At 40.0% G+C, this 22,747-nt stretch overlaps 1 protein-coding gene across 7 annotated transcripts in view; it reads left to right on the forward strand.

Moving 5' to 3' along the window:
* The window catches only part of CCDC171 (coiled-coil domain containing 171), a 181,493-nt gene that overhangs the window by 123,222 nt on the left and 35,524 nt on the right, over window positions 1-22,747 (forward strand). For all 7 annotated transcript variants that reach the window (XM_048502903.1, XM_048502902.1, XM_048502899.1 and 4 more), the window contains one exon: window positions 1,191-1,322. In XM_048502903.1, the coding sequence (XP_048358860.1) occupies window positions 1,191-1,322 (132 nt within the window). The remainder of the gene's footprint in view (window positions 1-1,190; window positions 1,323-22,747) is intronic.

Below are 22,747 nucleotides of genomic sequence, written 5' to 3' on the forward strand. Positions count from 1 at the left end.
TTTTTCCATTGTTAGCCTAGTGATTTATCACAAACAATTATCAGTTGATGCAAGGAAATAATTTTAATTTGGCAGATGCACATTGATACTATCATTTGTGGGATACACATATTATTCACTTTGGGGCGAGAACATTAGTAAAATGCATATTACGTAATACATATGGAACAAAATTTGGGAATAGAATTAAAATGTGAAGCAATATACTATAATTATGTGAAGGGCTGTTACTTTTAATTGAGTAAATAAGTTTGGTTTGATGCAAAACACATATGGGCTTGGAAACTGACTAAAAAAAATAATAGCATGGTTGTATTTTCTATATTTTGGAACATGTCATGAATAAAGGGATTTCTCACCTTAACAGAAGATGGCAGTACAATACCAACTGCATAAGGTTATATTTGTCTACAAAAACTGTATATTTAACAGTGTTGAGTGTTTTGTTATTGTTTCTTTAAACTCTGCCTCTTTGAATATTTTAAATATTTTAAATCCTAACTATTTGGGTTTGGGGGGGAAATACCAATTTTCTCTTCAGAGCTACCTTCTTCAGAAGACTTACTGTCAAATTAGATGACAGTTTGGAGTGTTCAGGAAAGGGATAAGAAGCTGTTCAATCAACTTAAGTTTCTTTTTAAAAAAATACTGTAATACTCAAATATATTTTAGAATTTTAAAATCTGACTATTTAAAAACTGTGTAAGACTTTTTAAAAAGAGTCCTCAAAATAATATTATTTATGAACAGTTGTGTTTTAAGAACTATTTTTGGTATACATAGCCATACTAGAGTACATTACACACAATTCTATGTTAATAAAACAGGCAATTATTGGTGTATGCACAGTTGTGAACAAGTTTTACATTTTCATTTCTTGAGCCCCTTTCTACTGTGTATTTGTAGAATTTTTGTTTCACTGCTTGGACAAGAAAGAAGCCTTTAGTGACTTTCCTTCCCATCTTGTTTCAGTCTAGGGGAAAGGATGCTTTTTCTTCTTAACATTCTCTCCCAGCACTCTGAATTAGAGATTTATTTGCAACGAAAAATCAATTAGTCCTAAATTTATTCATGGATTTCAGGTCCAGCGATCAATGCAAGTCCACTCAGTGGACTCAAGGGGACCCACTTCATCCCAGTTAATGTGTCTGAAGGGGAATTACCATTGATACTGTTTTTTTTCCTTTTAGGTCAGAGATCAGATCTCGCTGTCACGGACTGCGGCAACCAGGAATGACTTCACCCTGCAGCTACCTAAGCTGCACCTGGAGACCTTCGCAATGGAAGGCCTGAAGGGCGGGCCTGAGGTGATAGCATTCCAGGTTAGAATCCTAAATAACCTTTCTTTACCCCCAAAATTGTTTAAAGACACAAATAGCACAGTTAATTGGAAGGACAACAAGCTTCAATAATGTAGTGGTCAGCAATTAAAAATGTTGGCTTTCTAATGAAAGCATTTGACTGAAATAGTGACATCCTGAGTTAACTGAAGAAAGATGCACACACTGTGCATAAAAACAGTATTTGTCCATGTATCTTTCTTTTTCCAGTTTGGCTCAGAAAACTATTTTTTTTCCTTAACATTTGTTTTCAGAGAGCTATATCAGGGAGGCACAATTCTAAAAAAATCAATATGTAAGCATTTGGATAAGGATTGGGTCAGTGACAAAAAGTGGATGCAGGATGAAGTACGTAGGGATCCTTAGTTTCATACTGTGGGATGAATTAAATGCTGGGGAAAGGTTTTAGGGTCATTGATCTCTTTAGGGGCTTGATGACTGACACCTTCTGATGGATGACAGAGCACTCTGACAAGTGAAACAGAGAATGAATATAGTTATCAAGATATCTGCTTTGGAGAAGAACCATTTTGTGTTGACTGAAACCCTTGATTTATCTTGCCCTTTAAAATGAATGGTCCAACAAATGTGTTTAAAAAACTTTCTGTGGAAGGACCAGATTTTGTACAGTGAAGTATTGTTCCTTGCTTTTAAAAGTTCTTAGGCATGAGTCCTCTTACTTTACTAAGATTTTGATTGTAGTTGGGAAACAGGAGTGCAAAAATATTTTTTTGGGAGCAAGCTTAATGAGGATGGATGGCTGGGGCACTACTGTGGGGAAAGGTTTCATTGGCGTGTTTAGAAATTGCAAAGCAATTCATTGCGGTTTGGATTATTTATTTAATTTATTGCTTAAGTTCCAGATTCATTCCAGGAGCAAACACTGTCCATTTAAAAGTAAAAGGGACCCTTCTTTAATGATTACAATCCAGTCAGAACAGACAACAAGCATTTTGTTTTCCTTCCAAGATCCCCACATAGACACCTGCATATGTATTTTAAAAATAAATCAGAAGTGGAAAGCAAGAAGTTAACAATTCAGTTAGTCTCTGAATTGTGGGATATTGTAACGTTCCCAAATGTCAACTGATAGAATGGTTTCATTCTCAGTTTCTCAATTACAGATCAGTATCTGAAGTACCCATAACTTGGAATCTCTTCATCTAGTACAAATATGATGCACTATCACTATGTGGCTGTTTGTCCCATTCTTTATTGTATTATTTATAATTTCACCATGATTTTAAATTTCATGTTACGGATGAGTGATTGAATCCAAACTACATTTTCCATTAGTGGAATGGGATTTTCCTGCCTCTCCCTACTACTACAGCCTACTAATCTCCCGAAGATGATGTTTCCCCGACTGTGGGACCTTGAGGAATGACATGAGAGGAGATTGTGGCAGGAAGAGGGAATTGGTAGAAATTGAAAATTTAGTCTGGATCCATCCCTATTTGCTTTATTTGATCATGTCAAAAGCATCTGAGGACTATAGCTTTTAGTCATAATGATGTAGGTACCAGTTGTTGTTACTCCTGATGTGCTTGAGCATAACCATGTGTGGGTTTCAAAGTTGTGCAGTTAGACCAAGTAGCTATCTCAGTCCTCCAGTATGTTGCTGTAAAGTCCATATAAAGCCTATTCCCATAACAACTGCAAAATGTTTTATATGAAAAAGGACCTGCAATGAGAATCATTCAGAAAGTGAATGTCACGTCTTTAACACTGTCATATATGCATGTGACGAAGAGGATGCTCATAAATGTCATAGTGACCAACTGTTTTGACACTACTTGAATGTTAAAATGTGATTGCTGAAAGAAATGCACCAAGTTTCCTACCCTCTCTTGTTTATCTCTGAGACTGGTAGAAATGTCTCTGGGCTGTAATCTGTATCAGTCAATATAAAATAATGCACTGGATCACTTGTGGTCCCTCCATAATTAAATGCAGCACCAAATGACTTGTTATTGGTACCACTTCCTCTTTCTGACTAGATTGGTGGCTCTTAGAGGCCCATAAATAGTGTTGGTGCAATTGGTGCCAAGTTTTTCAGCCTGTTGAAGCCAGCCAGCCAGCCAGCTAGCTAACCTTCCAGTTTTGCCAGAGTGTAAGTGAAAGGATCTGTTGTAAAACAGGAAAAAATATCTGTTGTAAAAAAGGAAAAATAGGATCGGGGCCGGGGGGGGGGATGGAAACCGAGAGGGAGACAACACATCAATACCCCCCCCAAAAAACCCCACCCCCAAAATGGAACAAAAATGCTTTTGTTGCAGTTAATGTAGTGATGCTGCCCTCTTGAGTAAATACAAATGTCGAAGGATCCACAGAATGAGGAGAATTATGCATCTATGATCATTATTGGATGCCCTCTCCCCTCTTTAGAAGAACTTTATAACTCCCGCTGCTAAAAAAAAGTTCAGTATACCCTGCTTTTTCTTTTTTTGAACTATTACCATCTGGCAGAAGATACAGGATCATGAAGACCAGGACAACTAGACTTAGAGACAGCTTTTATCCTAGATCTGTGGCTATGTGTTGACGTGGTGGTGGCTGCGTAGAGAATGTTGTGTAGGGATGGCTGTAAGTTGGGGGTGTGCGGATTGGAGCCCCCCCAATGCCTAGTGCAGATTGCAGAGATGTTCATCGGGGGATGTTTTGTATTTTTGTATTTTCGCTGTTTTGTATTTTCGTTATGTGGACACAAGGCACAATGTGTGTGCACAATGACATTAAAGTTATTCTATTCTATTCTATTCTATTCTATTATTAAGTCAGTGGCCTGACTGTCTAGTATGATTATAGGGTCGTGGTGGTGAACCTATGGCACTCCAGATGTTCATGGACTACAATTCCCATCAGCCCCTGCCAGCATGGCCAATTGGGCAGGAGATGGTGGGAATTGTAGTCCATGAACATCTGGAGTGCCATAGGTTCGCCACCACTGTTATAGGGGAATGATTGCTTCTATGTTGGGGGAAGGGGTTCTAATAGAAGCTATGATAACATCTGTTCAGAATATTTTATGATAGCAGTGGTCACCAGCTGTGCACCTAAAAAGCTGAATGACTGCTTGAGAATGTTCTTTATGGATATATCAGGACTGAAAGCTTAGGTCAGATAGAAATGTAGAGGATATTGTGGGAGATGAAATGTGAGCAACCACTAAAGACAATTGCTGTACTTTTTTTTCTGAGAATGTCACAAGTGCTGTTGATGTAGAGCACTTTTGATGCAGTGTGTTAGATGCTAAGGCCTAAGCACCACTTCTGATGTGTTTTGGGCTCTTTGAGTGCTACCTCCCATCGTTTCCACTGACGAAGGAGAAGGGAATCACTTGACCATCAAAAAGGCTGCATTAAGGTTCGTGGTGTCTATATGGAGAAAAGCCAGTGGCTGCAATGAAAGAGGGACTCAGAAGACATTGAGTGGAAAAGTTGGTAGAATTCAACTGACTTTTAAAATGAGTGTGCTGATATTTACATTCAGAAACATTGTGAATGAGACATATGTTGTGATTTATATTGTATACAGGGTATATCATCCCCATAACTTTTCAAATAGCTGCTGCGGAGGTTGATATAATTTTCCATCCCTATAAAAGCCTCAAGAATCTTCATCCGTTTACCCTTTTCCCCTGGTACTGTTGCCAGTATCTAGCATACACATTTTTTTTCTTGTGCTTAAAACATTTATAATAAACTAGCAGGCCCGGCCATGCATTGCTGTGGCAATTGTCCTTCTCATCACAGTCCACAACCCACACAGATGTCCATGCAGGTCCAATGATCCTCAGCATAGCCTTTTGGGGTGGTCAAATGGAATCCCTCTTTCACTTTTCAATGCACATTGTTATATGGTGCTGTCTTGTTTTTTTAGTATAAGGTAACCCTTTCCATTCCACAACGGAACTGTCCAGAGTGCGAATCCCGCTGTCCATGAGGCTGGTTGACACACACAGACCTGGCTTGGGTAAGGCAGAACTGGGGCAAGGAGGCTATCCCAGTCAGGCAGCAGAGGCAGGGTGGTGAGGCGCTCAGATCAAGGCCAGCTCCCTGGGTTCTTAAAGGGCCACGTGCAAAAGAAGCGGAGGCAGTAGTGTTGGTTCGCCCCCACCCCGTGGATTTTCTTAGAAGAAAAAGGCAAACTCCAGCTTGCTTTTAGTAAAAGAGAGCTGTGGCGAATATGGGTGAGGAAGTGGGTAAGTGGTGGTTGGATGTGAGGGTGGGCAGAGTGAGGTGTGTGAGGATGAGCTGGATGTGTATTGTGTGGTAGCAGTGGGTGAGGCACAGAGAGTGAAAGTTACCTGCGTGGGGGAGGGGGAACCCCACCTGACGTCTCACACGGCAAAGTGTGTATGTGTTTCACTTCCACTCGTATTACCTAACAATATTACCTATTTACTGTTTTCACTGCTCATCTCTGGCCATCTGCGTGAACATTCTAAGCCCTCATACCAGCTCCTCAGGCCACAGACAGACAGGCTGCATGAATATTCTAAGAGTGACAGTTAAACACAGCCAGCTTCATGGCCTGGTACGCCAGGAAAAAGACGTTTTACCTGGCTCAGGTATGGACTTTTGGCGATTTGAATGTCTGATTACCTGCCCGCAACAGGGATGGATGTCCTGTGAAAATTTGGGGGCGATCCGTCCAGCAGCTTCTGAGGGAGACCATCAGGGACAAACACACTGTTAGATTTTTATATATGTAGATTAATTCCTTTTTTTTTGTTTATCAGGCAGCACTCCCAATGAAAATTAATTCTGATTTTTGCTAAGTACACTGTCATATGTAATAAGAAGGACCACCTCTTCCCATGCAGTCCTACCCAGCAGTTAAGATCTTCCTTTCAAGTCCTACTCTCTGTACCTTCAGAGGTGACGTGGACGGCAGCCTGAGGTTTCTAGTAGTGGCATCTTACCTGTGGTATGGCTTGCCCCTCAAAGTTTGCCTAATACTTACCTTACTCTCCTTTACACACAAGAGCAAATATTTCTTCTTCTTCTTCACATTTTTAATTAAAGGGTTGATATTTTACCATTTTTATAGTCTGCTTTTTAGATTGAAAACTGTTTCGAGATTCTTTTTAAACTGCTCATTAATTTTAGCTATTTTTATGCCCTGGCTGAGTTTTTGATTGTTCAGTTTAATGTGCTGTGTCTTTGTTTTGTAAGCCACCTGAAGCAAGTATTTTGCAAAGGTAGCATATGAATTTTCTAAATAAATAATATTGTATATCCCCATCCTGTAATCTTGAAACTCTAGAACAAATGCATCACACATGTTAAAAGTCTGTGTTTCAGTTTAATTTCATGTTCTCAGCTACACTGGTCCAATGTTTTATATGTTCGGTTCATGGAACTGATCCAGTGTTTGAAAATTCATAGACCTTGACACACGCAGATATGGCAGGACAACTTCTCCAATTGTATGAGGGGAAGGCATTTTTTTCCCAATTCTCCCTTCTTGCTATAGACTCTCAATTTGCTCCCCACGCTGTATCTTAAGGGGCACAAAGGCTGCAATGAAAGCAGGAAGGTGGGGAAATTGTCTTCCTCCAGCAAGACTTCACTTGCACTATTTAGGATCCAAGCTGTGATCTCTGATCCCTACTATCTGATTACTTCCAGATTACTTCCAGTTCCTTCCCATTATTGCTTAAATTGGTTATTCCCTAAGTGAGCAAATTGTATTAAAACACCATAAACCAAAAAATAAGTAATCCTTTTCAATTTTTTTTACCACTTTTAAAGTTCAGATGGTTCTCACAAAATTCTGTTTTGTAGAAAGAGGTGTATGTAATCTGGGTATTGGAAATAGAAATTCTGTTACTCGCTGGTATTTTTGGATAACTTGGTCATATGAAATTATTTTTCTGTTGACTATCAAATCCTTAAATCTGTCATTTTAGCAGGGCAGCCAGTTTTTGTAAATAATCCTGGTATGTTTTCTGGATTAAAACTAGAATGCAGAAATGAGACTTGTAGGATAATGAACCATTTTTTAAAGGTTCCCGCTGCTATAAGGTAATGTAGCCAATAACATAAACTGTGGTGTGCTGCATTTTGAGAAGCATTCTGTTCTGTACTTGAATGTTTACTATTGTCTGTTGTAATCTTCTGAATTGCAGAATAAACACCAAGAGCTGCAAATCCTGCACAGCTTTATCTGGATGCAGCAGGATCCACCTCATTTCCTGAATTTGGTTGTGATTTTGTGTGTGTGCTCGGCTCTCAGTGATCTACTTCAGAAACAGAAGATGCTGGGTTTCTCGATATATGTTTTAAAGGAATTGCGGTCTGGGGGAAAGTGGATGAAAGTAGAGATAATGGATCATTCTAGCGCTTCATTCTCCTTACCTCAGGAGTTGGGAGTTGTATGCATACAGGTGCTGATAGGCTACATACAAATTATCTTAAATTTACAGCTGCTGAAATATTCTGACATTCTTTTGTTTGCAAACTACTATACAAATGTAAGAGCGGTATTATTAGTTACATAGTAGTATAGTAGAGTGTTGACATCGTTTCTGAGTGATAGAGTATAATCATTATAAATTTATAAAGGGCTTATGTCCTCCATTTATTTTATGTAAATTATGCATCCATGTATGATGTAGTCATGGCTTATCATATTGTATTATATACAGCAGCAAAAGCCTGCTCGTCTAATCAGTTGGGCAAAGATAAATGTAGCTTAATGTTTAGGATCCAGCTATATTTTTTTGCTTCTTTCAACAGCACTGGTAGCTCTGTGAAAATAAGCATTCAGGACCCAAGGGAAAATATCTATCTACAAATACTGAGATAATTGTGTTGTTTCTTGTCTGTTCAGAATGTTAAAGCAAATATTGCATCTTAGAAAAAGTATTGTTTAGAATGCTTTTTGAAAACTAAAAGGCAGCAGAACTCCTAATTATTTCTCATTCAAACTGTGGTTCTGCATATGCGTATAAAACACACAGGTTTTCATTATCAGCACTTTGAAACAATATTGGAAGACAGCTGATTGGTTCATCTGGATCCTTGTAAATGTGATTTTTCTTGACAAATTTGTATTGTGAGAAGTTTGTACAGAAACCAGAGTATTCATGATTCGTGTATTACTTTTGCATTATGAATCATACTAAATGAGTGTAATAGCCAAGTTGTTAAAACAAAACTTCGGTTCTAGGTTTGTCAACGCTGTAATGGGAAATAGCTGGAGATTTTGGGGAGAGCAGATTTTGGCGAGTAAACTCAGCTGGGATGTGAGGCCATTGAGTTCAGTCTCCAAAGCGGCTATTTATCCATCGTCTGGAGATGGGTTGTAATCCATAGAGACCTCCAGGCTCCAGGTGGAGGCTGTCAACCCTGTGAAAGGCATGGAAGTTTTCTACCTGCTATGTTGATTTTCTGTTAGCTTAGAGTTTTCATGGGGAGGAACGTCCAAAGATGGAATCCACCAGCAGTCCAAAGAGATGCCTTCCATTCTACCGCTTTAGTCTCTCTCCTGTGTAAACCCAGTTTGAGTGCCTCTCCTATTGCAAGTTAAATAAAGGGTGATGGACAGAGCCTTCCCAATGTTCATACCCCAACGTGCTGCTCCCTACCTGGTGATATGTAATGTGCCCATGGTTCTCTTCTCCAGGTGATTAGCACAGGCAGAATTGTTTGGCTGAGGAATTGAGAAATACAAAAAACTTTTAAGTTGCTGTTTTGCTTATGATTTTTTTCTAAACATTTAATTTTTATAAACGTTTAATTTGATATACTAGTGTTTGATTATTGTATTCTTATTTAAGCTGGTTTTTATATAGATGCTTTTAGCAGGAAAGAGGGATTTAAATATTTTTTAAAAAATTCCTCCAAAAAAACCCACATTTTGTGAACTACTGTTCATTCGAGAAACAGGGCATGCACAATCTATGTTCATGGAAGAGAAAGGAACAAGTTTAAAATAATGGGGTGGTGTTTTTGTTTTGCTTTGTTCAAATAGCTATTTGGAGTTTTCTGTTGTATTCTAGCATGTTGGTATCTGTTTCAGCTGAAATGAAACTTGTGAGCCCTTTTTTTCTGAAGAGGGAAATTCCTCAGTAGTCCTCCTTGGGAAGATCGCATGAGCAAAGAAATCAGCAAAGACCCAAAGCTTAACTAACTACATGAAGACAATATAAAATCTTTGTTTTTCGGATTTGCATGCAAATTATTAGTCACTTAGTAAGGACAGTGGTAGGGCCCACATTCCTGATGGATTTCTTAAATTCCCCATTTCATAGGCTGAAATAAATACAACAAAACTTCTAACAGATTAATAAATCAAGTCAGGGCCACAATAGATATCCATGCTCTTTCTTAAAACAGTTTCCACTCCATTAGCAGTCTAGAGCAGCCATTTTGTAGAGTTGGAAAATGGTACTTAGAAGGGGATTGTTTAGTAATTTTCCTCAAACTAAATAACTATGCTTCCCTGAAATGCAGTTAGCTCCAGTGTTGGTGGAAGAGAGACAGGGACAGCCTCTTGTAGGCATCACCTACTTGATATCTTAGAATGGCACTCAGTATATTTTATTTAAATGTCACAGGTGATCTGTAATTCAGAGAAATGCCTCAGATAGCTCTGTGTTTAGTTGGTCTTACAAATCTATCCCTGTTTATTGAAATTCAGAGTTCTCTGTAGAGAAGGTTTTGTCAAGAGTTCTTGGGTTGTATAGCCCAGGTTGCACAAGGTGCGTTTTGACCATGCGCCCTCAGTGGGTTTAAGCCATCAATACAGAGAAACCCCAGTTCTTTCAAACCTAACCCTAACCCTTTAAACCCTAATCCTTTATACTTCCTTTTTTTCTAAGCCTTATCTGATGGTCGAAGGCTTTCATGGCCGGATTCAACTGGTTCTGGTGTGTTTTCTGGGCTGTCTGGCCGTGGTCTGGTGGATCTTGTTCTTAACATTTTGCCTGCATCTGTGGCTGGCATCTTATCTCTGAAGATGCCAGCTACAGATGCAGGCGAAACATTAGGAACAAGATCCACCAGACCATGGCCACACAGCCCGGAAACCACACCAGAACCTCTTATCTGATGGCTTTTTGCTCTACCCCAGTCCATCCCCTGTCTCCCTTCCTTCTTTCCAAAATCCCATTTTAATATTCTTAGTTTATCTCTTCCTGGTCAACTGCTACTTTATCTCTGCTTCCCCACCGTTACCTCTTGCACACAGTTTCACATGCAGTTTTTTTTCTTTTCATATGAATACCTCAATTTATCTGTGATTCTTTTTATACCACCAGAAGACAAGTCTTTTATGTCAGTTGGAAAACCCTAAACTCTGTGGGTTTTAGATGGTGCAAGTGGGTTCATAAGAGCAATTTCTGTGGACTGGTTCCTAACTATTCTTGGTTGGCACAAGGAGAAGGTGCAGTTACTCTCAGTTCTCTTCACTGTTGTCTCCTGTCTTGCATGATATTTTCCATGTGAGTCCCACCGTTCTCACCATAGCATTTTTGGGGGTCAAAGGAGCTGATTTAGGAGAAGGGGGAAACGCAGGAAGTAATTTGTTTCTACCAGCAGAAAACTGATAAGAAGATTATACAAGAGAGTTAGTATGCTGGATTTGGAAGTGCCAGTTATTCTCTCTTGTCCTACCTAATGGGATTGTTATGACAATAAAATGAAGAACCATGTAGAGCTGGGATCCACAATCTTTTTGAGACTGTGGACACATTTTGAATTTTGACACATGGTGATGCGATGCAAGTACCAAAATGGCTTCCACAAGGAATTAAGCTAGCCACAAGCTGTCCAGGAATGATGTCATGCATAACTATAAAAGTAACTCTTCAACGTTTCAGGCTGATGCTCTGTTAAGTGGGCTTTCTTTAAAAATAAACATGTTATTTAAAAATAATTTATTGCATACAGAGTTCAAAGCCCACATTTCGAGTGCACAGAGCGAGTAGAAGATAATTCTTGTTAATTTGGTAAGGCATAGCTGCTGCTGAAGCAAACCTTCCAGTCAGAATCTGTGCTAGGCAAAATCCCCCAGGCCCCACCCCCATTCTAATAACACTCAACGGGCACCAGGAAAGGTGTTGGCAGGTACTGTGGCACCCACGGGCACCACACTGGGGACTCTTGGTCAAGGGCACTGTATAATAAACTAAATAGGATTACTTTTCAGTACTTGTCTCTTCCATTTGCTTGGAGAAAGCCTTACTCTCAAAAAAAGTGTTGTGAATTTATTTGTGACTTTCAGAGAAATGTGCATTTTAGCTTTATCAACATAAAAGGCTGTTTTCTTTCCCACAGTCAAAGGAACAAAAATTTCCCAGTGTGATATTTTACATTGCTATGCATAGTATCATGACATTATGGTCAGATGACTGTTCAAAAACCCTGTAAATATGCTGACAAATCCTGCTCAGGAATTTTAGTTTTCATACTTAATTTTAGTTTTCATACTTAATGTGAAAAGTATGAACATTTAATGTGAGTTATGTCGTATGTCCCATCAAATGTTGTGACCAAAACATTAGTAAATTTGAACCATAGGATTGCTACTGTGCTGAAAATTATCTGTCATTAATCTTTAAATGTTTATTTCTAGTGTTTGCAGGGGTGTGAAAGATTATGTTTGTCAACTTTACCACATTTTTACATGGGGAACACTTTGTGTAAAACAGTTCACTTGGGACAGCAAAACAAAACTCATCAGAAGTTACCTCAATGAAAACATTAGCTTTGGGGTGTTTTTCTTTTGACTTTTTAAATTGAGGGAGATGATTTAAGACTGAAGACTTAAACCACATTAAAAGCAAATGAGTGATTTGTTCTTTAAGACTTTAAACCCAAAAGTGTCATTTCCCCAAACCTTAATTCAAGAAGTCTGTTCTGGCAGAGCTGGCTCAGTTTTGCCACTGAATTCAGGAATGATTTAGATTTATTTGTGAACTATACTTTCTGAAACCTAGTTTTAAAAATGCCCCATCATACAGTTTCCATCACTATAAACAGCTTGTTCTTCCAATGGCTACCCTTCACAATGACTTTCTTGGGGTTTTTTATCCTTGTAGATAGCTTTGAAGGTCAACAGCTATGAAACATTACACCATATTCATACTAAACTTTTGTAATGCAATTGTCAGCTTTTCAGGGGATAAAGGATATCATTTGATGGGTTGCTTAGGTGAAGGGCTGGAAAAGGAAGGGTTATCTACAACTAGAGTGAGTTTATTATGGCTTAGTGATTTGCTGATTGATTTCATTTCCTGTCAGTTAAGGCTCTCTTAATGTCAAGTTTTTTGCATAATGCATTGAAATAAAGACTGATGAAGTTCTTCAGAGTGATCTTGCTTACATAAACTGACCCTGATTTACCCTGTTCTGCATGACAATTTAAGTGACAGCAGTTAAAGGAAAATACAGCAATGAATATGCAACTGTAGTATTTAGGAAAATGCTGTGTAAACGCTTCAGAATATAAAACTGTATAAGGAACAGGCTAGTCTGCTAATTCCACACATCTTCTGTATTGAGGAAATAGGCCATTGTTGTATCCCAAGTGATATACTAAATTAAAATTCAAAGAGAAAAGAAATTGAGGAAATTAAAAGCTAACCTAAATTCCTGAGTTCTTCTAAATGTTTGCTGTGTTAGAGAGGTGTAGATTTTTGGAAGTGCATGAATTTCAAATCTTATAAAGTCCTTGGAGAATTTCCTTTTGCTTTCATGCTCTCCTAGTGCTTAAATAGGTGGCACGTATTGTTTCTGGTCTACAGAACTGATTGCTGGGCTTATGGAAATAAATTGCTGATAAGATGGAAGATTAAAGTCCCAGCACTATTTATTAGCAGTTTGCAGCATTAGTCTTTAGATTGTGTAATTTGTTACTTTGGGGTTCAAAGAAGAAAAAAAACTCATTTTAAGTGTGGCATTACATATGGTGTCTGGTCCTGCTGCAGATAGGAAACTGAAGTGAAGCTAACTAACAACATAATACAAATATGGCAGAGTTGGACAAAGCATGATTGAAAGAACATCAAAGATTCAGCTTGAAAATTGGTCCTGAGGATTACTGCTTACTGCACTGCCCATCACTCGTTAGCTGACTGTCCTGGATTAATTGGAAAGTGGTTATTTGAGCACAGAATCTCCCTAACCTGGTGAATTCTGCTTCTGAAACCAACTTCTGTCAGGATCAAACTCAAATTGTGAGCAGAACTTTGCAGTTCTTCAGCTTATCATTCTGCTTCACAGGCCAAAGCCTTAACTGTTGGTTTTGCATGATATGCTTTTGAAGTTATCCTGACAGTCCTGGCTTGTTGGACTTTGCATGCTTCCTGGCTGTATACAGGGATGAGAGCATGTGATGAAAACAAGCCTTTGTCCAGGATCTGAATGATTGCCTGCAAGCTGAAACCTGGTTCCATAAACTAGTCAGAGTTTTGAAATAATTCTTGGTTTTATTGTATGTGTGCACCTAGCTATTAACAGTTAGCAAATAAAAAAACATGAGTGCTTAGTTCAGCCACTGTGGGGAAAGAATCTTGTTTCTAAGTGTAGTGAATTCCTTCACCCGGCATTGCCATGGCAGTCCAAGTGTTGCGTATCTAACTCAAGGTTACAGGGTCCTCTTCTTTTAATTAAAACTTGAATTCAGCTGAGATAATTCCAATGGTGGGAGGCTACCTTTTAGGAGCAGAATATTTGCTCACATACTAGAAGGTTTTGCCATGTGTCCATTGCTGATTGGGTCATTTAGGTCTCCAGGGTCTGTGTAGGATCTCTATTTAGTTAATGCTTATGAGTGTATCAGTACCTCCTTATTTTTTATGCTTGCTCCACAAATCCCTGTTTGTCCAAACTTTGTATATGCTCCATTTACCTGTTTCCAGTTACTACTATACTCCGTTCAACATAAAGAACTAAGTGCAGTCCTTGCATCCTTAGGTGGAGGTTCAGCAACTTGTTTCTGCTCCTGCACATAGCCCTGATCCTCTGTTCACATCAGAGAATCATATTTAAGTGCCACTTGTGTCAAAGCCATTATTGCTTTCAATGGTAAACATCAGTCTTTGTAAAATGATCATTTATATTGCTCCTGACAGCTATTAGCAAGACTTCCTTTTTTGTAAAGTGTGCCCTCCAAAAATGGCAGGCAAACTTTACAAAAAGGAAAGTCTTGCTAATATCCGATTGGGGCAATATAAATGATCATATTACAAAGATCAGTGTTTATCAGTGCAGGCAATAATGACTTCGACACAAGCGGCACGCAAATACATTTCTCTGTCACGAACAGAGAATCAGAAGGGGGAGGCGGACAGCAGCTGCTGGCACCCGGCAGAGCATTCAACATAAAGAAGATCCAGGAAGATGTGGTAGTTTTATTCATGCATCTCCTTGGTTCTTTATGCTGAAAAGAGTAGCTATTCGTCTGTATTAGGGCATTATTAAGTATGGGTTAACTTAGCTTTATTTTTTTGTTTGTGTTCAGCTAACTGAGCTGTTTTCTTTACTGTGTTTTTAACTGACTTGATTTGTTCACTACCAAGTTTTCTTTTCTTTTAAAATAAAACTTAAAAAAAACTTCTAATCCCTGTGTTGCTCTGAGTTCCTGGGTCAACCCACACAGTAAAATAGTTAAAGGAGAATGGCAAAGGCCCTCATTGCTGCCACAGTCACCATGCAAGAAACTATATTGTGCAAAACAATGTTTATAACTCAAACCATGGTTTGAAAAGCCATTGTCACAACTTAGCATTTCAGAGTTAAACCTTTGGAAGCTTGCTAACAAGTACAGCTGTTCTCACTGGTGCTCGTTGCTGTGTGTAAACAGGGCAAAGATACTTTTTTCTAACATGTAAATGGTTGTACAAATAAGATCTAAGGTGGCAACTTTTTAATTGGACCAGATGCTGTTGGTGAAATAGAATTGTGCATTGTGCCTCACAAAACTTTTTTCCAACAAAGATTTTTTTTAATAGAATATCTTAATAGCAGATAGTAATCTTGTCTGGTTGTGGAAAAAAAATGTGTGCTTGCATTTCCTCATTTAAGTTGTCTGAAGTAAATGTTCAGTATATTGGGCATTGATAACAGTTTAAGGACCTGGCAAATAACTTAAGGTGGTCAAGCTTTGGTTCAGTGGCATGGAAATGTTATCATTAGGAAGTGGAGGGGGGGAGGGTCAACAGCTGAAAGAGCCTCTATCCTCAGTGTAACAGTACAAGACAGCGAAACTCCTTGGATAGATTAATAATTTGTTTGCCCTTACCTTGAACTTCAGCAGTCCAGTACTATAGTGAACTCCTCCTGTTGTACTAATTGAGGAGATTTAGGGCTAGATAAACTGGAAGCTATTTTGTTATCAGTCCACACACCAGTTGAGTCCTTCCTACCATATACTGCTTATACTTTTATCACATCCCTAGGTTTGGTCCTTCCCTGGGGAAGTCATACATTTTTCTGAGACTGTGCCCATTTTTTTCCTTTTTAGTCCACCTTGTCCCAGGCAAAAGGAAAGAGAGTGAATGTGTCAAAATTGGCCAAGTAAGTTAATTACTCTGGACTGTCCCTAGTCATTTTTGTATTTAGTTTGTTTATGGTCTCAGTGACTGTTTGGGTTCACCCACACAATTACTACAGGAACTTTTCATGCATTATTTTATGAACCTCACATGATGAAATTGGCCTTTTTAATTGGCTTTGTGTATTTTCCAATAGAGTTGATCTAGTACAATATATTCTGCTTTGTCTTCTCTGGAAACAATGTTTTGTGTCATACTGTAAGAAAATCAGTCTGTTGGCTAGCTTGCTTCTTGTTCTGCTTTATGTTCAGGCCATCCCAAATTTCATTTCTGCAACATTTCTGCAACTCTGTAATAAATTCCTTGTTGTTCACATCACCACACTTGTGTGAATGGAGGAAGCACCTGTAGTCATTTTGTCTTTGGAAGTGGCAATAGCCAGGTTGTTCCAATAGCCTAATGCTGCACCTATCAATTGTAGTGTAAACATAAGAATTTCTTTTCTGTTTTGATTCAGCCTACTGTTTTCAGCAATATCCATCCATCTACCTAACAATTAGAAGGTAATACACTTTACAGTTTAAAACAGTAAAATATGTTTTTAAGGCCAGGCAGCTGCAAGAGGAGGGTCGGGGTGGCCCAGGCTCTCTCAAACCATGCCCAGGCTGGCCATCAGCCAGCCTCTGGCCAGCCACACTGCTCAGGCTGCTCTTTAGCCTCATTCTAGAAGAGACAGGAAGGCATCCTCATTTGCCCCAGTCCAAGCAAACTGGCAAATGGGCAGCAAGGCTACTGAACACCCCTTCTCTGGGCTTTGTCTCTCCAAGTAGGACCAATCCCAGACAAGTCCCTGGATCTTTGCAGGCCATAAGGAAGGAGCTTAGGGGACAAAACCTGAATGTGGATGAGCAAGCGACTCACATTTCCTTTGCTCCATTTCATACCCCTCCTGCCTCTCTTCTGCTCATCCTGGTTGAGCCTGCCAAGCAAACTCCAGCCTATCTAACTGCCTGAGACCTTTGAGCGCATATGTGCCTGTCTGCTGAACTTGGTGGGCAAGAAAAGTGCCAGTTGGTAAAGAGGCAAAAGGCACTGAGAGAGAAGGAGAGATGGTTACTCCTGGTCATTTGTCTCTTCCCTTTCCTTATTTCTCTTTACTGTGGCTCCGTGCCTGAAAAGTCAGGCAAATTCCTGATTGTCTTTCCAATAGGGAGTGCTCAAGGTGATCAATGCCTAGAGAAAGAGGCTTGGCTGGGAGGGAGGGAGAGAATTGGGGGGTTCAGAAAGGAACCTGCAGTGACAGAGGAGGAGGGACAAAGGTTTTAACGTGGGTGAGGGGCAACATGAAGCACAGCACTTGCAGCAGCCGGGCGGGTAGTTCTCGCAAACCCCCCACTTCATAATTTAAAATGCTGTGCTTGGGACAGTTAATATTTTGCAATAAATGCCATCCTACAGTGGAAATCATTTCATCTGTTGTCAGTTAAAACACTCCTCGGTTATCTTTTTTTCCATAGGAAACCATGCCATTTTTATTTGCTGTAAGTTGAGCATTTTATTGAGAGCTTTGGTACCTTGGGAGGAAGAGATAGAAAACATAACTGATACTGAAACTGAGAGGGCAGAGTTGGCCCAAAGGTCCCAAGCTGTGAAATTTTGGAGAGGAGGGAAAAATAGAACAGAGTTGCCTTTCTTTTCAGTGTCTTTAAATTCTGTGTGCTATGCTTAAATGAGGCCCAGAGCAAGATCCACAGAGAGGAGATCATTAAGGCAAGTACCAAACAACTGTAAAAGAAATGTTCCGCTGAATGTGTTCTCCCGTGTGGCCTCTTGTGATGCCTGAGAACACCTTACTGTTTACAGCCTCTTCTGTAGCTGCCATAAGGCATCTTGGGCAGAGGAAACCTTCGTGGGATTTTATAAGTACCCTGAACTAGCTCACTCAGCGCAATCCACTCTGTCCCCCTACTCCCGGATAAAATGATTTGTAGAGGCTTTTTGTGCTTGTGGCTCCCTTAATCTGTTCTAATCTGCATCAGCCCTGTACATCTTTCCCCCACTGAGGTCTGTATGCACATGGCACATGTGCAAAATGTGACTACATTTGTGGGATTTTTTTTAAGTTGCAGAACTCCACTGGATTTATAAATTGAAATTGGACATTAAAATTGGTTGTACTAACTGTCCCGTGCTTGCTTATTTCTATGCTTGATAGGGAGCACCACACCCGACAGCCTCCCTCCAATCCAAACTAGCAAGGGAATTGTAATGCTGGCCTATGACTGGAATGAACCTGTCATTATGCAGAACTCCTAGTGTACATTTATTTTATATATCTACAAAAGACAGTCTTTGCCTGTGTCATTTTTTAGGCCAAACTCTAAACTGATAATACAGTTTATAGTCTCTCCAGATTTTCATTGCTACCAGTTTGCTATACTAAAGTTAGACTTATTCTCTAGTATATTTATTATTCCCTCTCTTGTTTCTTTTCATCTCTTTGTGTATTTTGCCCTTAAGTAAATTTATTATATACTAATGTTCTTTTTAGTTCAGGAATTTCCTGAAGGCTGAAAGCCTAAAAGACTGGTATTAATTTTGATTTTTCCTTCTTTTTCGTACATGAAAACAAGATGAACCTATGCTTTGTAAAGTAGTTTTCTAATTTTTAGATGTGACCTTTGATTTGTTTTTCTGATATCTACTTATTGGTCTGCTTAAAATATAATGCTGTGTGTGTCACCTTGTTCTGAGGTTTTATACTTGCAATTTTTTCCAGCGTCTGTCTCTAGATGGAAGCGTATCCTAGGCCCTTTCCGCACGGGCACTGAGGGAGGTGCGTCGGCATAGTTTATGCTGGCGCACCTCCGCGGGACCGTTCGCATGGACAGTCCTGCTGGAAGCGGCGGCGCAGCCTTCGCACAGGCTGCGCCGCTCCCAAACGCTCCTTACCTCCGGTCGCCTTCTTTCGCATTGTGGAGGCCAGGGGACACGCCCCCCCTTGCCAGAACGACGACGCTGGAGAATGAGGCCAGGGGGCGTGTCTCCTGCCCTGCACAACGCGACAGAAGGCGACCGGAGGTAAGGAGCGTTTGGGAGGGCTGGGAGAGAAACGCCAGCTTCCACACGGTGCCATTCGCATGGCATCGAATGGAAGCTGGCGTTTCCAAAATATCTCACTCCCTGGGCGAGATTCAAAAACATTGTTTTGGTGGGAGCCGGGCGCCGCTGCAGCAATTTGGCAGCGGCGCCTGTGCGAGCAGTCCCTGCCAAAATGCTGTTTTACTGGCCCGCCGCCGCAGCTTTTGGCCCATGCGGAAAGGGCCCTAGTGTCAGTACATTGCTAAGTAGAGGCTAGAACTTTGGACTTCATTGAGACCAATATTGCTTGCTGTAAATTTGAAGGCCAATGTTACAACATAGTGAAGAGCTTTAGTAAAATCATTTTTAAGCCATACTCACATAGGTTATTTGCCCTGAGTTTGATGCTGTTGGGGAATTTTTTTTCATGCTTCCCCACACCATTGCATTCATGTATCTCCTGGAATTGTCTTGCATTTTCTATTGTATTGGCCAAATAAGCCTTGCTGCAAAATTTTGTTAAAGATTTCAACAAAAGTCTGGGTGAATGCTGCATGGACGGGAAAGCTTGGATTTCCCCAGTCCCCCCTGCAGAGCAGCCATTTGTCCCACCACTGTATGACTTTTAAAATTAGAATGCCGATATTGTGTTGTTGATACAACATTATCACAATCGGTGTGTCATTTTCTGTGGATTCCCAGCTTTCATTTTTAGAAAATGTCTAGTTCCTTTTCCTGCAGAAAAATGCCTTTCCTCTTGTGTTTCCATAACAAAAGGGCTAGAGCATTGTTATTCATTTGCTGATTATCGCTTGATGGACTGGTTGAGTGCTGTTAGGGGAAGGGCAGGGAAGCTACTGGGAATCAACAGCAACATGGAACGACTACACAAGTCTGTCCCTGTATGGAAAGCTTAGTTATTTTAAAGTCAAACTACTTAAAACCTGACTTTCAATTATAGAAGCAAGTATGCGTCCAGAAACACATCTTTGGGCAGTTTATCCTTTTTGGGTAAAGGTCTCTCTTCAACTGTTCTATATCTTTTTCAGGATAAAGATGAAACAGATTGGAACATTTATCTACCATTTCCTGACCCATCTTTGGTCCAGAATGCTCCACTTGGTCCTGGAGCCTGCCTAGTTCTGTCCCCAAGGCACTACTAGGACACAAGTGGAGCATTCTAGAACAAAGATGTTCCAGGAAATGGCAGATGAATTCTCAAATTTGGTACACCTGAATTCTCAATTTGGTACACCTGAAAAAGGTGTAGAAACTTAATTTTATTGGTAAATATTGGCTGTAGTTTCTGGAATACATAAATGTGTTTACTCATTGCTGTAAGTTTGGATTATTCTCTGTTTCCAAGTCTTGTAAGCAATTGTTGAGAAAATCTCCAGTAGGTATAGCAAAGAATATTAGCTGTAATTCCACAGGGCTGAATTAAATTATAATCGACACATTAACACCTTAACAAGAAGTCAGTTAGTAACTGCTACACTCTAATCTATAGATTTCTTAAAATGTTCCACTGAAGCTGTTTTCAACTTGATAATTCCAGGAGTGAATTTTTTGATTTAGTGTATTTAATATGAAGGATGTTTTGTGAACATTTCATACTTTTAATTGTCAGATCTCTCATACTATGTAGCAAAAAAGTCACAGTTTCCACTACTGGGATGCAAAATGTAAAGTCTTTCACATTCAAAGATGACACAAATGCCTGGAACAAAACTAGATATTTTGTCTGTATTACCTCCTCCTGGAGACAGATGGGATAGTAGTTGTTCTTTGCTTGGGAGTTTCCTTGAAGTTTCTTCCAATGCTGATTTCTTCCATTCCTACTGTGCTTTATCATTTGCAACCAGTAAACTACATTGTTGTGGAAATCAGCTTTAGTACGTAAAGTGTTTTTGAAACTGGCAAATTCCCTGGGAGACCAGTGTGCTGTTCCGTGTTACTATCACTATAAGATATTTAGATAAGAGGGTATGTGGCACATTGTGGAAAGGCAGGAAGGTTAAAAGGAAGGGGAGGAGGTCATTGAGAAAACAGATTTGTTCTCTCATTACCTCTTTGAGTTTGGTTATTCCTGAGTAATTCATTACCATTTCTGTTCTAAAATTGGCAGACTTCTGCTTATTCTAGGTTTTATTAACTTACATCCTGTATTTCAATTTAAAATGGCTTTTTAATGCTTAAAATTAAAATTCTTCAGTCTCCAAAATTGCTGTGGCTAGGTTTCCTGCCCCATTGACATTCTTACAATACTCCTCAGTCTGGAAGGGGATTTCGGTTTTAAAATAAATGTGCCATATGAATCCGTCTGGGTGGTAAAATCTGCTTCCCAGGAATCCTTAGACATGACTGTTTCCTAATAAAGAATAGTTTAACCTACATGTCAATTTTTTTTCTTATTAGCAATGATGGGTGATTAATTTCTAGTGGTGAATTGTTGGTCCTGCCAGTTCAGCAAGAAAATACATTGTGAACTTATTTTCCAATTGTTTCGCCTTTAAAAAAAAGATCAGCCTAATTTCCATGTTGAAATTGGTGGTAGCATCTAGAGAACTTCCAGTGGCATTCCGCTCATGCAGTGAGGCTTTTTCATCTCTTCTCTCCCCCAGCATATTCTTGTGACCCCCTCCTCCACCATCAATCCTAAAAGCCATCAAATGGCTTGGGATGGAAGTTGGTGATCTTTATCTAGCAGGGAGATCAGAGGAAATCATACACACGCATTTAACGTGTGTGGAAGAGCTTTCCCGTCACGTGAGGACTTTGCTAGATTCCCACAGAATACAATTTAAAAAACCAAAGAAGAGGTTCCTCTGCTCAAATTTTATTTAATCAGCCCTATGTTCAGAAGCTGTTGTTATGTGTTAAAGCAGTGATGGCGAACCTATGGCAGAGAGCCCTCTCTGTGGGCATGCACGCACAGGGTTCATCATGCGGTGGGGCAGAAAATCCCCCCCACACACACACACATCTAGGCTGGCTTGGGCTGTTAGGCACGACGCCCTGCGGAGAGCAGAGAGGACTCGGTTGGCAGGCCTGGTGCTGCCCGAGTGGGGGCAGAGGCAGAGGAGGCGGAGATGATACAGAGGCACAGACAGTGCGCGCTAGACTTGCTGGGGACTAGAGCAGGCTGGCCCCTGCTCAAGCGGGTGGGGTGGAGGCAGAGGGGTGGGGTGGAGGCACTGGAGCAGCGCAGGGCAGAGCGGCGGGTGCGCACAGGACTAAAACCTCAGTATTCAGGTTAAATTGCCATGTTGGCACTTTGCAATAAATAAGTGGGTTTTGGGTTGCAATTTGGGCACTCAGTCTCGAAAAGGGTTATGCAAATCATTTTACAGTAATCTAAGGTATAGTAATCAGAGCATGGATCACTGCAGCCAGTTCATGCTCTTTGAGGAACAGCCATAGTTGGTATATCAACCGAAGATGATTTTGTTGAGCTGCTGTTGTATGCTTGTGGGCTGTGTTTGGAACCTGTTCCAGAACTGATACTCCCTTAACTGTTGAGTAGACAGGAATGGTTAGGGGTGGGTAGTGATATGAACACGGTATGGTTTGTAAATATCAATTGTGCCTACGAGAACATATCTAAGATCCTTGAATCAATAAAGAAGCACCAAAATTTCATGCAGTACCTGTCACATCTCCACATTTTTAAGGTAACTAGAACATTTTTCTGTGTAATATTGCTTACTGAACTCCTGAGCCTAGAAGCCTTTTGTGGGAAATATGTCCTTTTCAGTTACCTGTGTGTTAGAAATATCTCGGTGAGACAACCACAGTGAGTTACTGCCTAGGAAAA

Source organism: Sphaerodactylus townsendi, linkage group LG07, assembly GCF_021028975.2.
Source record: "Sphaerodactylus townsendi isolate TG3544 linkage group LG07, MPM_Stown_v2.3, whole genome shotgun sequence".
Taxonomy (NCBI): domain Eukaryota; kingdom Metazoa; phylum Chordata; class Lepidosauria; order Squamata; family Sphaerodactylidae; genus Sphaerodactylus; species Sphaerodactylus townsendi.